This window comes from Bufo bufo, chromosome 4 (assembly GCF_905171765.1).
Source record: "Bufo bufo chromosome 4, aBufBuf1.1, whole genome shotgun sequence".
Taxonomy (NCBI): Eukaryota; Metazoa; Chordata; class Amphibia; order Anura; family Bufonidae; genus Bufo; species Bufo bufo.
Window position 1 is genome coordinate 511,507,099 of NC_053392.1, and position 15,078 is coordinate 511,522,176.

At 42.6% G+C, this 15,078-nt stretch overlaps 1 protein-coding gene across 2 annotated transcripts in view; it reads left to right on the forward strand.

The window, feature by feature from the left end:
• Positions 1 to 15,078, forward strand: part of RIN2 (Ras and Rab interactor 2) — a 173,728-nt gene that overhangs the window by 118,124 nt on the left and 40,526 nt on the right. For both annotated transcript variants that reach the window (XM_040429688.1, XM_040429689.1), the window contains exon 5: positions 9,694 to 9,805. In XM_040429688.1, the coding sequence (XP_040285622.1) occupies positions 9,694 to 9,805 (112 nt within the window). The remainder of the gene's footprint in view (positions 1 to 9,693; positions 9,806 to 15,078) is intronic.

Genomic DNA, 15,078 nt, shown 5'->3' on the forward strand with positions numbered 1-15,078 from the left:
ACATGAAACTGAAGATTGAGTTTGAGCTTTAATTCAGTCGATTGAACAAAATGTTTGCATAAAAATTTTAGGAACTAAAGCATTTTTTAAACTCAATCCCTTAATTTCAGGGGCTCAAAAGTAATTGGACAAATTAAATAATTGTAAAGAAAATGTTAATTTCCAATACTTGGTTGAAAACCCTTTGTTGGTAATGACTGCCTGAAGTCTTGACCTCATGGACATCACCAGACGCTGTGTTTCCTCCTTTTTAATTCTCTGCCAGGCCTTAACTGCCGCGGTTTTCAGTTGCTGTTTGTTTGTGGACCTTACTGTCTGAAGTTTAGTCTTTAACAATTGAAATTCTCTACTGGGTTCAGATCAGGTGACTGACTTGGCCATTCAAGAATATTCCACTTCTTTGCTTTAATAAGCTCCTGTGTTGCTTTGGCTTTATGTTTTGGGTCATTGTCCATCTGTATTATGAAACGCCGACCAATCAGTTTGGCTGGATTTGATCACACAGTATGTCTCTGAAAACCCAAGAATTCATCCGGCTGCTTCTGTCCTGTGTCACATCATCAATAAACACTAGGAACCCAGTGCCACTGGCAGCTATGCATGCCCAAGCCATCACACTGACTCCGCCATGTTTTACAGATGATGTGGTATGCTTTGGATCATGAGCCGTACTATGTCTTCGCCATACTTTTTTCTTTCCATCATTCTGGTAGAGGTTGATCTTGATATTCTGTCCAAAGAATGTTCTTCCAGAAGTGTGCTGGTTTTTTAAGATGATTTTTTTTTTTTAGCAAAGTCCAATCTAGCCTTCTTATTCTTGAGTCTTATGAGTGGCTTGCACCGTGCAGTGAACCCTCTGTATTTACTTTCATGCAGTCTTCTGGTAGATTTGGATATTGATAAGCCTATATCCTGGAGAGTGTTGTTCACTTGGTCGGCTGTTGTGAAGTGGTATCTCATCACCATGGTAATTATTCTGCAATCATAAACCACTGTTGTCCTCCGTGGGTGTCCAGGTCTTTTTGAATTGTTGAGGTCACCAGTGCTTTCTTTCTTTTTCAGGATGTACCAAACTGTAGATTTTGGCACTCCTAATAGTGTAGCAATTTCTCGGATGTTTTTTTTCTGTTTTCGCAGATGAAGGATGGCTTGTTTCACCTGCCTGGAGAGCTCCTTTGACCGCATGTTTACTTCACAGCAAAATCTTCAAAATGCAAGCACCATACCTCAGATCAACTCCAGGGCTTTTATGTGCTTAATTGAGAATGAAATAATGAAGGAATTGCCCACACCTGCCCATGAAACAGCCTTTGAGTCAATTGTCCAATTACTTTTGGTACCTTTAAAAACGGTGTCAAATGTAAAGGAGCTGAAACTCCTAAACCAGTCATGCAATTTTAATGTGGATACCCTCAAATGAAAGCTAAAAGTCTGCAGTTTTTGTCCATGTCCATTATATAACTATAACTTGAATATGTTTTAGTAAACAGGTAATAAAAACTTGTGTCAGTGTCCAAATATATATGGACCTAACTGTAGATAGATATGAGATACATAGATAGGAGATAGATAAATAGGTAGATATACAGTCATGTGAAAAAATTAGGACACCCTTTGAAAGCATGTGGTTTTTTGTAACATTTTTAATAAATGGTTATTTCATCTCCGTTTCAACAATACAGAGAGATTAAAGTAATCCAACTAAACAAAGAAAACTGAAGAAAAGTCTTTTCAAGATCTTCTGTAAATGTCATTCTACAAAAATGCCTATTCTAACTGAGGAAAAAGATAGGACACCCTCACATGTATTCCCTCTTAAATTGGCTCAGATCTCACACAGGTATATCACACCAGGTGCACATAATTAGTAGATCGTTACTCTGCATGTTGAATGAGGCTTGCCCTATTTAAACCTCAGACATTTAGTTTGGTGTGCTCCTGACTGTTGAAGTGAGAGTGAGCACCATGGTGAGAGCAAAAGAGCTGTCAGAGGACTTCAGAAAAAAGATTGTAGCAGCCTATGAGTCTGGGAAGGGATTTAAAAAGATCTCAAAAGATTTAGAAATCAGCCATTCCACTGTCCGGAAGATAGTTTACAAGTGGAGGGCTTTCAAAACAACTGCCAACATGCCCAGGACTGGTCGCCCCAGCAAGTTCACCCCAAGAGCAGACCGCAAGATGCTAAAAGAGGTATCCAAAAACCCTAAAGTGTCATCTCGAGAACTACAGCAGGCTCTGGCTACTGTTGATGTAGAAGTACATGCCTCTACAATCAGAAAGAGACTGTACAAGTTTAACTTGCATGGGAGGTGTGCAAGGAGGAAACCTTTGCTTTCCAAGAGAAACATCGAGGCCAGACTGACATTTGCCAGCGATAAAGTTGACAAAGACCAGGACTTCTGGAATAATGTTCTTTGGACAGATGAGTCCAAAATTGAATTATTTGGACACAACAGCAGAGGACATGTTTGGCGTAAACCAAACACAGCATTCAAAGAAAAGAACCTCATACCAACTGTGAAGCATGGAGGTGGAAGTGTCATGGTTTGGGGCTGCTTTGCTGCAGCAGGACCTGGTCAGCTCACCATCATAGAATCCACGATGAATTCTACTGTGTATCAGAAGGTGCTTGAAGAACATGTGAGACCATCAGTTAGAAAATTAAAGCTGAAGCGGAACTGGACCATGCAACATGACAATGACCCAAAACATACTAGTAAATCAACCAAAGATTGGCTGAAAAAGAAGAAATGGAGAGTCCTGGAATGGCCAAGTCAAAGTCCAGATTTGAATCCCATTGAGATGCTGTGGGGTGACTTGAAAAGGGCTGTACGTGCAAGAAACCCCTCAAACATCTCACAGCTGAAAAAGTTCTGCATTAAGGAGTGGGGTAAAATTTCCTCAGACCGATGTCGAAGACTGGTAGATGGCTACAAGAACCGTCTCACTGCAGTTATTTCAGCCAAAGGAGGTAACACTCGCTATTAGGGGCAAGGGTGTCCTATCTTTTTCCTCAGTTAGAATAGGCATTTTTGTAGAATGACATTTACAGAAGATCTTGAAAAGACTTTTCTTCAGTTTTCTTTGTTTAGTCGGATTACTTTAATCTCTCTGTATTGTTGAAACGGAGATTAAATAACCATTTATTAAAAATGTTACAAAAAACCACATGCTTTCAAAGGGTGTCCTAATTTTTTCACATGACTGTATATTGATTGATAGATAGCATAAACATTTTGGCTACATGTAGTCACCAGTAGGGGGAGCCTACATCATATGGATTTGTATGGCTATTCATCTCAGTGGGAGCTGTACAGATCTTTATGTAAAGAGTGCCTCCTAGTGGCAGCAGCAGTTAAATGCTATGAGTTCAGAGCAGGCCTCTCTCCCACCTGCGTTCCCACACCTCACTGCCTGTGAAGATATTTTGCTGCATTTGGAAATACTTTCTCTGGGAAATCATTTTACTACAGCAAGAACAAGGATTCTGTCACCAGAGACCGCCATGGCAAACCAAGAGCACTGCTCAATAGCTGTAGGTCACCTGAATAAAATGTTTTTCCCTTTCCAGATCAGAGATTCTGTTCCTGAGATATGAGCATTTTTCATAATATGCAAATGAGCTGTTTGGTGCAATAAGGGGATCGCCATTGCTCTTGTCGCACTAAAGCACCGCCCCTTTCTGCGCCCAGCGCAGGGCCACGCAGTGACAATGTAATGTCACCTGGCGCTGTTCTGGTGCATGCACCATCGGTGTGGATAATGGCAATTCATTCATAACCTGTAATAGGAATAATAGAGGAATGGCACAGCGTTATATGAAAAAGATGCTCCAGAATGGTTGTTACATGGGGAATGCAAGTACGGTAGTTCCTAAAACAGACATATCAGGAGAGGTGACAGCTCCTCTTTAAATACCATGGCCAATATACATAGTAGGTGATGGAACTGAAATCTGTTTAGCTAGCGCGGTGGTCTTCTCAGGTGGTCTCTGGCGAGGTTTCCGTGTACTGCTACAGATGAAGTATGTATTATCCCTATACAGGCACGACATGTGCATAGTATACACACAGGCTGCCGGAGCCAAGTCCTGGACTGTGCAGCACCTGTTATTTGCACAGTTTTGGGAATACAATGGAACATTGTTGAAAGTGAAGATTCCCTCTGGATGGACTTCATGACATTCCAGACCCCCGGCAGCTGCACAAGATATCAGCTGGTTACACTATTTTTAAGGACAAAAAATGACCCTAAATAAAAAAAAATAAAAAAACAGAGCCCCAAACACCTCCCCTGATGTGACCACAATCATGATGACCACTGCATAAAAGATGATTCTGTTTTTGAACTTCAGGCGAACCTCAGAGGCTACTAGATGTTGTGGTCTGCAATTGTGCTGAGCTGTCGAGGGTAAGATTGAGCTTGGCGCTCCTTACTCTTGGAGTGGTTTCCGTTGGGCTGGACTCCTGCCATACATTTCTTCTCTCAAGGAAATTTGATAGATATTTTGTTCTATTATTATTTATACGATCTAGACTATACCGAGTTTCTCCGGTTCCCACAAGTTTAACCAAACTCTGATGTTTGTCATACTTACCTAGTGTCTCTTATGTCTGTAAAGGGCAAGAATAGAACAGACTTTATTTTTTATCTCAAAGAGGCTTTCAGCATCCATATGTCCATTCCGCAAAAGATAGACCATGTCCCATTCTTGGCTGCTAATGCGGACCATGGATCCATTGAAGTCCACCCAAAAAAAAATATATGGATGCAACACAGATGTCACATGGACATCATACAAATACCGGTACATATGGTTGGGTGAATGCCCCCTTAGAGTGATTTTCATAATAAAGAACATCCCTTGACTTCTCTTGTTACAAAAAGTCTATTTTTATGAAATTATAAAAAAGAAATACTGCTATATTTCCCTTTTTGCGACCCCTCACCTGCTTTTCCTAATCACTCCCCATCGCTAAAGCTGAAAACCTCATCACAAACATTAGCCACCCCGGGGTGAAGGATTTTATTTAGTTTTAAGGCGTAACTTGGCATCAGGGACACTGCCAATCGCTAAAATTGCCGATAGCATGTTATATGAATGGACAAGTTGACAGTCGTGAGTCACGGTGTGCTCTGTCTTATCTTGCGTACACAAGCTGATGGCTGTTCTCCAGCCTCCAGAAGCCTGCGTGACTGTAGGGAAAAAGTGATTGTATCTGCTGGCATTTTCCTGTTTTTTTCTGTGTTGATAGATTCATACGATGACTCCTCGATGGACTGATGCATGGTTGTGCAGTCCAAACATTATATATGAGATTTAGCAATGCAAGATTACGGGTGACTAAAGCTTTAGTCTGAAGGGGTTTTCCAGGACTTTGATATTGATGGTCTAGAGTAGACTCTAGCCTAAAGGTGGATTTACACGGCCTGATGTTCGGGCAGATTATCTGGAACAAATGTTACTGCGAATGCTCGTTCCCGACAATCTGCCCGTCTAAATGTGGTGCCGATGACCCGATGAACGATCTTGACGTTCGTGCAGGCACATAAATGATAGTTTCTGGGTAGTGGTCTCCTTCACTGAATGGGCAGCCGACTGTCGGGGAGGAAAGCTTCCTTCCCGACAATCGGCTTTAGCCATGCCCGTGTAAACCCGTCTTAAGGATGGGCCAAGGCCCTCAGGTGAGCAGGGCATCCTCTTCATTGCTTGCCAGGCACAGATCTGTACATTTTTTACTGGCTGTGCCAAATGAATAGGACTAAGCTGCAATATCAGCCACCACAAAATTTATAATGCTGTGCCTGGTAGGTCTACTTTCACACTCGCGTTTTGCCTTTCCGATCAGTTTGCATTCTAGCGCATTCTGAATGGAAAAGGATCCGTTCAGAATGCATCAGTTTGCCTCCGTTCAGTCTCCATTCCGCTCTGGAGGCTGCTTGCAGCGTTTTGGTGTCCGTCTGATCCAACTGAGCCAAACTGATCCGTCCTGACACACAATGTAAGTCAATGGGGACGGATCCGTTTTCACTGGCACAATAGAAAACGGATCCGTCCTCTATTGACTTTCAATGGTGTTCAAGACGGATCCATCTTGGCTATGTTAAAGATAATACAAACGGATCCGCTCTGAAAGGATGCAGACGGTTGCATTATCTGAACAGATGCGTCCATGACAGAGCCGCACAAAACGTGAGTGTGAAAGTAGCCTAAGCAATGTAGGGTCCCTTCAACCAGTTGATGATAGGGGTGCAAGGAGTCCTTCCCCCATTGATATAATATTGATGACCTATCCTAAGGATAGTAGGACATCAGTTTTGAAGTCCCTGAAAACCCCTTTATCTTAGGCTGGGTTCGCATCACGTTTTATGACTCTGTCTGAAGTATACAAAACGCAGCACACCACACTCTTGTATCCTGCAGAGTCCGGTAAAAAAAAGTATATTTTTTTTACAATGGTAAAACAAAACGTATACTTTTTTTATTTTATTACAAGGGAACTCTATGGTGAACAGGTTCCATGGTATGGCATCAGTCACTCTGAGGCATCCGTTTAACCTATACGTTTTTTTGTATACGTTAAACTGATGGGAAAAAAACGTGATGTGATCCCTGCCTTAGTAAATTGTAGTATAACTGCATTACTGTGTATCCAGCAATCATTTCACTGTCTGTCACCAAAGTCAATTTTGGGAACTTCACAATCATTTTCTAAGACATATTCACAAAGACACTTGAAGGGAGTCTGTCACCAATGAATTCACTGTGATGCAGTCACAGGTAATCTGTGCACCCTTACTCCTCCCGCTTCCTCTGCCGGACCCGCCCTCTTCTTCTAGGTTCCTCCCTCGTGCACTCAACTGCTCATTTGCATAAGGATTAAAATGACTTTTCCTCCAGAATGCAGCAACTAATCAGTAAGTGAATGGTGTCATGACATTTAGCTGAGCTAGTCGTACAAGGCATTGTGCCGGGTGTAACGCTGACTTTCCTGATGACAGATTTCCTTCATGATTATCTGATAGGTTCCCACTAGGGTGGCCACTGACTTCACACAAGAAAGCCGGACCTCACCGGCCACGTCCCCAAACCGATAAACCACGCCCACCTCAGTCAAGCCACGCCCCCATCACCGCCTGGGGGGAAAACGGGGGAGGAGAAGGAAGAAGTTTCTGAGGGGAAAGTGAGTTGGGAGCAGCCGGGGCGCTTCTCTCCCCCTCAGTCAGCCACAGGGAGCCATGTCTGCGGCTCTACTGACTGACTGGGGGTGAGAGAAGCCTCAGTCAGTTACTGCAGCTCACGCTTATACAGCGCAGTGCTGCTGTCTGAGCGTGAGCTACTGAAAGGGTGGGCATCCCTGTGTCCGTCCAGGCCCTGCGCCGGACGGAGGACAGGGAGCCAGAAAACCGGACGTCTGGCCACCCTAGTTCCCACCTCTGGGATCTTCAGCCATAAGGAGAAACTGAGTCCTGTGACCAGATGAAGATGACCAAGAAAGAAAGGAGGATAGTGGTTGAGCATGCCGACTACTCTCCCCATCCTGTCTATGCAGGTTATATAGGCAGCTGAGCCAGTGCACGCTGCTATTTCCATAATTCCCATACACGTTCTAAAATGGACGTGTCAGGAGTGTGCTAAAAAATATCTGCCTGGAAATGGAATACAGTATGAAAAAGAACAATTGGGGTCCTTTATCAGACTGGTGTAAAGTAGAACTGGCTTAGTTGCCCATAGCAGCCAGATTCCACCTTTTATTTTCCAAAGGAGCTGTCCAAAATCAAAGGTGGAATCTGATTGGTTGCTATGGGCAACTAAGCCAGTTCTACTTTACACCAGTTTGATAAAGGACCCCAAATGTGAATATTTGAAGATGGCTACATTTCGTCTAGTTCTAATGGGGGGTGAGGGGATGACTGTCACAAGCTCTTAATTTTCACTACATCACTTTGCTCACTGGGTCTTTAAGTCATAGAAGCCCAGATGGGGCTGTAATGCTTTCTTAAAGGGGTTTTCTGTTATTGATTTTTAAGCAAGTGCCCGCAACCTGCCCCTAAAATAGAAGATTAATACTTAATACCGGCTCCCTGCCATTCCGGTCCTCCACCCTGCCTCTACATTCTCCATCTTCCGGTCCCTGCACTGTTTACAACTGGCAGTGCATGGTCATGGTCACATGTACCGCTCCAGCCAATGAGTGGCTTCAACGGTGTTGTGGCCACAAGTAGCACGTCAACACTGAAGTCAGCCATTGGCCAGTGCTGTGGGCACTTGCTTAAAAATCAATATTACCGGAACACTCCTTTAAAGGATAACTGTCACATTTAGACCCTAATTTAAATTTTCATATATGTAGTTACTAATAACATGATAATCCAGAATCAGTTACTATTAGACTGACTTACCCCATATTTAATAAGATTCAGCCCTTAGCAACCAGTCTGCATAAAACTACAATTTCACTATTCAGTTAAGATGGCCGCCACTGCCCTCACCCTGAGGCTAATCCCGCCTGCCCTCACTAGCCAGTAACAATAGCCCCCCCAAAAGTGTCAGTAACCAGAGCCCTCCCCCCTGAAGGGTTAATCTCCTGCAGCACAAAGGGGTCCTCTTACCACATGTTGCCTTCATTTATACACTGAGCAGACGGCAGATCTCCCTTCCCTGCTCTGCGCTGCTCCAACTCTGCATTCTCCAGCTCTGCTGAGTGAGGGAGCGTCTGCCAAGCGCAGGGACAGGGAGAAGTGCACACAGCCCAGGCACTGTTATCAGCTGCTGGGGAGGACCTGGCTTTAATCATTTACTTACAGTCCCTGGCTGTCAGTAATGTGACCCTGCACGCAGCGTGCTCCGTCCTTCAACAGATAGACGGACCATGCCTAGCAACACTATTTTAAGCACAGGTAAAAATAGGCAGTACAGGGAACAAAAATGTAGAATTAAGGGGTAATTGAATACACAGTGAAAAGTTGAAATAGGGCCACCAAGGTGATATTAATCACCACAATCCAATACTCCAAAAAAATAATTAATACAACAGTTATCCTTTAAGGTGTTAACTGGGTATGCTCAACATTGATTCATTAATAAAACATCACTATATTGCTTTAATTAGACGATATCAAAAAACAATGATAGAATTTTACATAGTTTTTAATGTTCTTACTAAATAACTAATGGCCAATACTAAAGGGGTTTTCCGGGAAAGGATATCAGATCTGTGGGGGTCCCGGGAGTCGGTTATTAGAAGAGGCCGGTTGTTCAGTGAGCAGCATGGCCTCTTTCTAGGCCAGTGACATCACTGTACATCGGTCACTTGGCCTTGTTGCAGCTCAGCCCTATTCAAGTCAATGGGGTTGAGCTGCAATACCAAGCACTGCCAAGAAACAATGCACGGCGCCGTGCTTGGTAAGCTGCTGGGAGACCGTAGCACTCAACAGAGCTCAGGTGAATGTCCTGACTCCCTGAAACAGCTGATCGTCAGGGTTGCACGGACTTGGACCCGCGCCAATGTGATAACAATTACCTCATTATTATTTCTCAGATAACCCCTTTAATTGAAATTCAGCAGACCAAAAGTCAGGGTAATTTGGTTTGCTTAATTTATATACTGTAGTTAGAGAGAAAATCTGACATTTCTGGCGTTTTTCTATTCTAGGCCTACCACTTACCTTTTTGAATTTCTTTCTTAACAGACCTTTTTGGTGCGGAAATCTTCAAAACTCCAGAAGAAAGTCATTTCACTTCGGGTTCCAGAAGAATTTGGATCTTGTTTCCAAGAATTTGTGATTAGAGAAAGTTCATATAGTAAGTGAAGCATTTACCTTCAGAATAATCTGTCTTGAGCACTGGTGTTTTTTTTTTTTCTTTTTATTAGATTAGTGTCAACATTTTTCTTTGTTATATTACTTTTTTTTTTTTTGTGTTTACCAGTCATCAGTTTTTGAACAAGTCATCAGAAAATGACCTATTGTTCAAATCATGTTTTTATGTTTAACATATTTTAAAGAATTGTTGGTTATTTTTAATTTTCTATGTCAGTATCTACAGTCGTGGCCAAAAGTTTTGAGAATGACACAAATATTAGTTTTCACAAAGTTTGCTGCTAAACTGCTTTTAGATCTTTGTTTCAGTTGTTTCTGTGATGTAGTGAAATATAATTACACGCACTTCATACGTTTCAAAGGCTTTTACCGACAATTACACGACATTTATTAATCAGTATTTGCAGTGTTGGCCCTTCTTTTTCAGGACCTCTGCAATTCGACTGGGCATGCTCTCAATCAACTTCTGGGCCAATTCCTGACTGATAGCAACCCATTCTTTCATAATCACTTCTTGGAGTTTGTCAGAATTAGTGGGTTTTTGTTTGTCCACCCGCCTCTTGAGGATTGACCACAAATTCTCAATGGGATTAAGATCTGGGGAGTTTCCAGGCCATGGACCCAAAATGTCAACGTTTTGGTGCCCGAGCCACTTAGTTATCACTTTTGCCATATGGCACGGTGCTCCATTGTGCTGGAAAATGCATTGTTCTTCACCAAACTGTTGTTGGATTGTTGGAAGAAGTTGCTGTTGGAGGGTGTTTTGGTACCATTCTTTATTCATGGCTGTGTTTTTGGGCAAAATTGTGAGTGAGCCCCCTCCCTTGGATGAGAAGCAACCCCACACATGAATGGTCTCAGGATGCCTTACTGTTGGCATGATACAGGACTGATGGTAGCGCTCACCTTTTCTTCTCCGGACAAGCCTTTTTTCAGATGCCCCAAACAATTGGAAAGAGGCTTCATCAGAGAATATGACTTTGCCCCAGTCCTCAGCAGTCCATTCACCATACTTTCTGCAGAAGATCAATCTGTCCCTGATGTTTTTTTTGGAGAGAAGTGGCTTCTTTGCTGCTTTTCTTGACACCAGGCCATCTTCCAAAAGTCTTCGCCTCACTGTGCGTGCAGATGCGCTCACACCTGCCTGCTGCCATTCCTGAGCAAGCTCTGCACTGGTGGCACTCCGATCCCGCAGCTGAATCCTCTTTAGGAGACGATCCTGGCGCTTGCTGGACTTTCTTGGACGCCCTGAAGCCTTCTTAACAAGAATTGAACCTCTTTCCTTGAAGTTCTTGATGATCCTATAAATTGTTGATTGAGGTGCAATCTTAGTAGCCACAATATCCTTGCCTGTGAAGCCATTTTTATGCAACGCAATGATGGCTGCACGCGTTTCTTTGCAGGTCACCATGGTTAACAATGGAAGAACAATGATTTCAAGTATCACCCTCCTTTTAACATGTCATGTCTGACATTTTAACCCAATCAGCCTGACATAATGATCTCCAGCCTTGTGCTCGTCAACATTCTCACCTGAGTTAACAAGACGATTACTGAAATGATCTCAGCAGGTCCTTTAATGACAGCAATGAAATGCAGTGGAAAGTTTTTTTGGGATTAAGTTAATCTTCATGGCAAAGGAGGACTATGCAATTCATCTGATCACTCTTCATAACATTCTGGAGTATATGCAAATTGCTATTATAAAAACTTAAGCAGCAACTTTTCCAATTTCCAATATTTATGTAATTCTCAAAACTTTTGGCCACGACTGTATATGTAAAAAAAAAAAAAAAACATAAAATCCTGCAGTTTTCGGACTGGTCACTAAGCCTACTTCGTATGTATTTGTGATTTGTACAGATCACTTTACTGCAGTTACCTGCTTATCATTACAGGCAGGATTACAATGACAGATACCACTATATATATATATATATATAAACACAGAATTCACCATTCACAATAGGTGATATCACAGATTATCAGCTCCCTCCTGACCTCTTCAAAGGTCACGGAGCATGCCTAGAAAACTCTCCCATGTAAGTCAAAGGGATTAGCTGTAAAGCATATCTCCAAATGTTATTAAACAGCTCACAAGATGACTGTCCCATAATCATGTTCAGGAAATAGAATTAAAAAAAATCTGCAGAAAATAAAAACAGGAAAAAATAGAAAAACTAATTTGTGTTACTATCTGGTTTTAACTGACAAAAAACTATTTGGTGACATATTCCCTTTAAGGCCATACATCTTCAATAGCCATCAGCCAAATACCCATTCCGTCCACAGCTAATCCCCTTACAAATGCAGACTTCCCCTGACAGCTAGACTTTCCCTTACAAATGCATGACCAACTTGGCCCGTGCATGCATGCGTTTTTATTCGGGAAAGGAGAACAAAGAATCAGGTATGTGGAATTTCAGCACACGCCATCTTTCTTTCCCAACATCATCTGTCAAGGGAAAGTCGGGACACATTGCTTGGTGCGGCTCAGGCTCATCCAATGTGTACTGGCACCTTTAGGGTCCATTCAGACGACCGTAAGTGTTTTGCGGTCCACAAAACATGGATACCGGCCGTGTGCGTTCTGCATTTTGAGGAATGCCCACAGCCAGCCCTAGATAGAAATGCCTATTCTTGTCCACAATCATGGACAAGAATGGGACATGCACTATATTTTTTTGCGTAGCCCTGGAACAGTTGCGGACAGCACACCATGTGCTGTCCGCATCTTTGGCGACCCCATTGAAATGAATGGCTCCGCACCTGTTCTATAAATTACAGACCCAGAAATACGGTCGTCTGAATAACCCAAAAAAAGTTGGGTTTTGGTGTTCGGTGTTGTATCTTCTGACGTGTAAGTATCATCTAGAAGGGAAACACAATGGGATCTCAAGTTACAATATTAATTGGTTCCAGGACGACCATTGTATGTTGAAAATATTATGACCTGAGGCCATTGTATCTCGAGGGATCACTGTAGTGTCTTCTTGTGTCAGATACTTTTTGAGAAATCCATAGAATTGACCAAACTCACTAAGTTCAGCTTTCTCTCTTTGTGAAGCTTTTCTCCGTGTCTGCTTTTATTAGACCTTCCTGGCACATGATGGGTGTGATGTTTGGCATCTTCTTGTCTCTGAGAAGCTTTATGCTGCCGTAGCTGTATATGCAGTTAGCCGCCTACGTACATGCCTCGGACCAGATTGTCTCTGATATGCCTCTTATGTTTTGTCCAAACACAGCCAAATGTTGAACAGTCATCAGCAAATATCTAAACCTGGCATAGTAAGCCTGTCTTCCTTTGGCCTATAGGGAAATATGTGCCGCAGCTTGACTAATGTAAGGATAATATAAAAAACTATGGAGCTTTCCCACTGAGTTAGTTGTTTGCATTTTCACTTTAAGGTCACATAAGATTTCATATCAAGAGGAAACATCTCGAATACTTACATACTTTTATTCCTTCCATGGATTATACCAATAGTACGGCTGCTCTAAGTCATATTTATCAGCATAAGTCTACATGCACACGACCGTTGTGTGTTTTGCGGTCCGCAAAACACGGATGGCCTCCGTGTGCGTTCCGCAATTTGCGGATTGGCGCAGACAGCCATTAATATAACTGCCTATTCTTGTCCGCAAAACACGGACAAGAATAGGACAGGTTATATTTTTTTTGCGGACCACGGAACGGATCAACGGAAGCGGACAGCACACGGAGTGCTGTCCGCATCTTTTGCGGCCCTATTGAAGTGAATGGGTCCGCATCCGAGCCGCCAAAACTGCGGCTCGGATGCGGACCAAAACAACGTCCGTGTGCATGAGGCCTAAGTAATATGCAGAGAAGGTCTGGGCTTAAAGAGTATGTCCGGGCTTTTACTATTGATGACCTATCCTCAGGAAAGGTCATCAATATCAGATCCGCGGGGGTCCGACACCTGGCACCCCCACTATTAGCTGTATGAGGAAACGGCACACGCTGTGCGCACGTGCTGTCTCTCTTCTCTCTTTCTGCTCACCGCTGTATGTTTATGGGATAGCAGCAGCAGAGCAGGAAGAGACAAGGGAGATGGCAGGTTAGCACAGCACCCACCGTCTCCTCAAACAGCTGATCGGTGGGGTGCCGGTTGTCAGACCCCCACCTATCTGATATTAATGACCTTTCCTGAGGATGCGTCATCAATATGAAAAAGCCCGGACAACCCCTTTAAAAGGGTTTTCCAGGCTCATGATATTAATGACAGATCCTCAAGATAGGTTATTAATATCTGACTGGTAAAGGTCCGACACCCAGCACCCCAACTGATCAGCTGCCCCCTGTATCCTCTGGCATTCTGAATGGAGCTGGAAGCACAGCACTGTTCAAAGTGCAGTGGCCCTGACGCCATTAAAGTGAATGTTAGCTGATCTGCAGTAACCCCACACGACCTCTATAGTTTAAACGGATCTGTGCTTCCTGCTCCATTTAGGGCTGCAGGGAACAGGTGATCGTGGGGGTGGCGGGTGTTGGACCCTTACTTATTGGATATTAATGACCTATCCTGGGGATACGTCAACAATAGCAGGCGCCTGGAACACCCTTTTAAATGGAAAATGTCATCAGAAAATTACCTGCTCTTTAAACAATGTTTTTATGTTAAAATTTGTTTTGAATTTCTAGTGATTTTTGCTTTAATTTTTAATGTCACTATCTATAGGGTATATTAAAAAAAATACCTAAAATTGTGCAACCTTCGTACTGGCCACTAGGCCTAATAATATGTCAAGATTTCTTGTTCTTTACAGTAACCATTCAGTAGCCATTGCATTATCATCACAGGCAGGATTACAATGGCAGTTATCACCTTTGTAGAGATAACAAAAGCTCCACTACTCACAATAAGTGATATCACAGCTTACCTACTCCCTCTTGACCTCTGCACAGGTCACAGGGCATGCCTAGAAAACTCTCTTATAGAAATCAAAGTGGTCAGTCCTTCTCTATGTGTCCATGACCTATGTGACTGCTCTCAAATAACAGGAAGTCGTGACTTATTTTGGGCCTAGTGGCCAGTGGGAAAACTGCATGATTTAGGATTTCTTAAAAATATAGACAAGGACATGGAAAAAAAATTGAAAATACAAAAAAAAAAAAGTTAACATAAAAATGCGATTTCATTAAATAACGTATCAGTATCTGGTATTAGTTAAAAAATTATAGATGAGACATTCGTTTAAAAAAACATTAAATTAAAACTTTTTATAGTTCTCTTT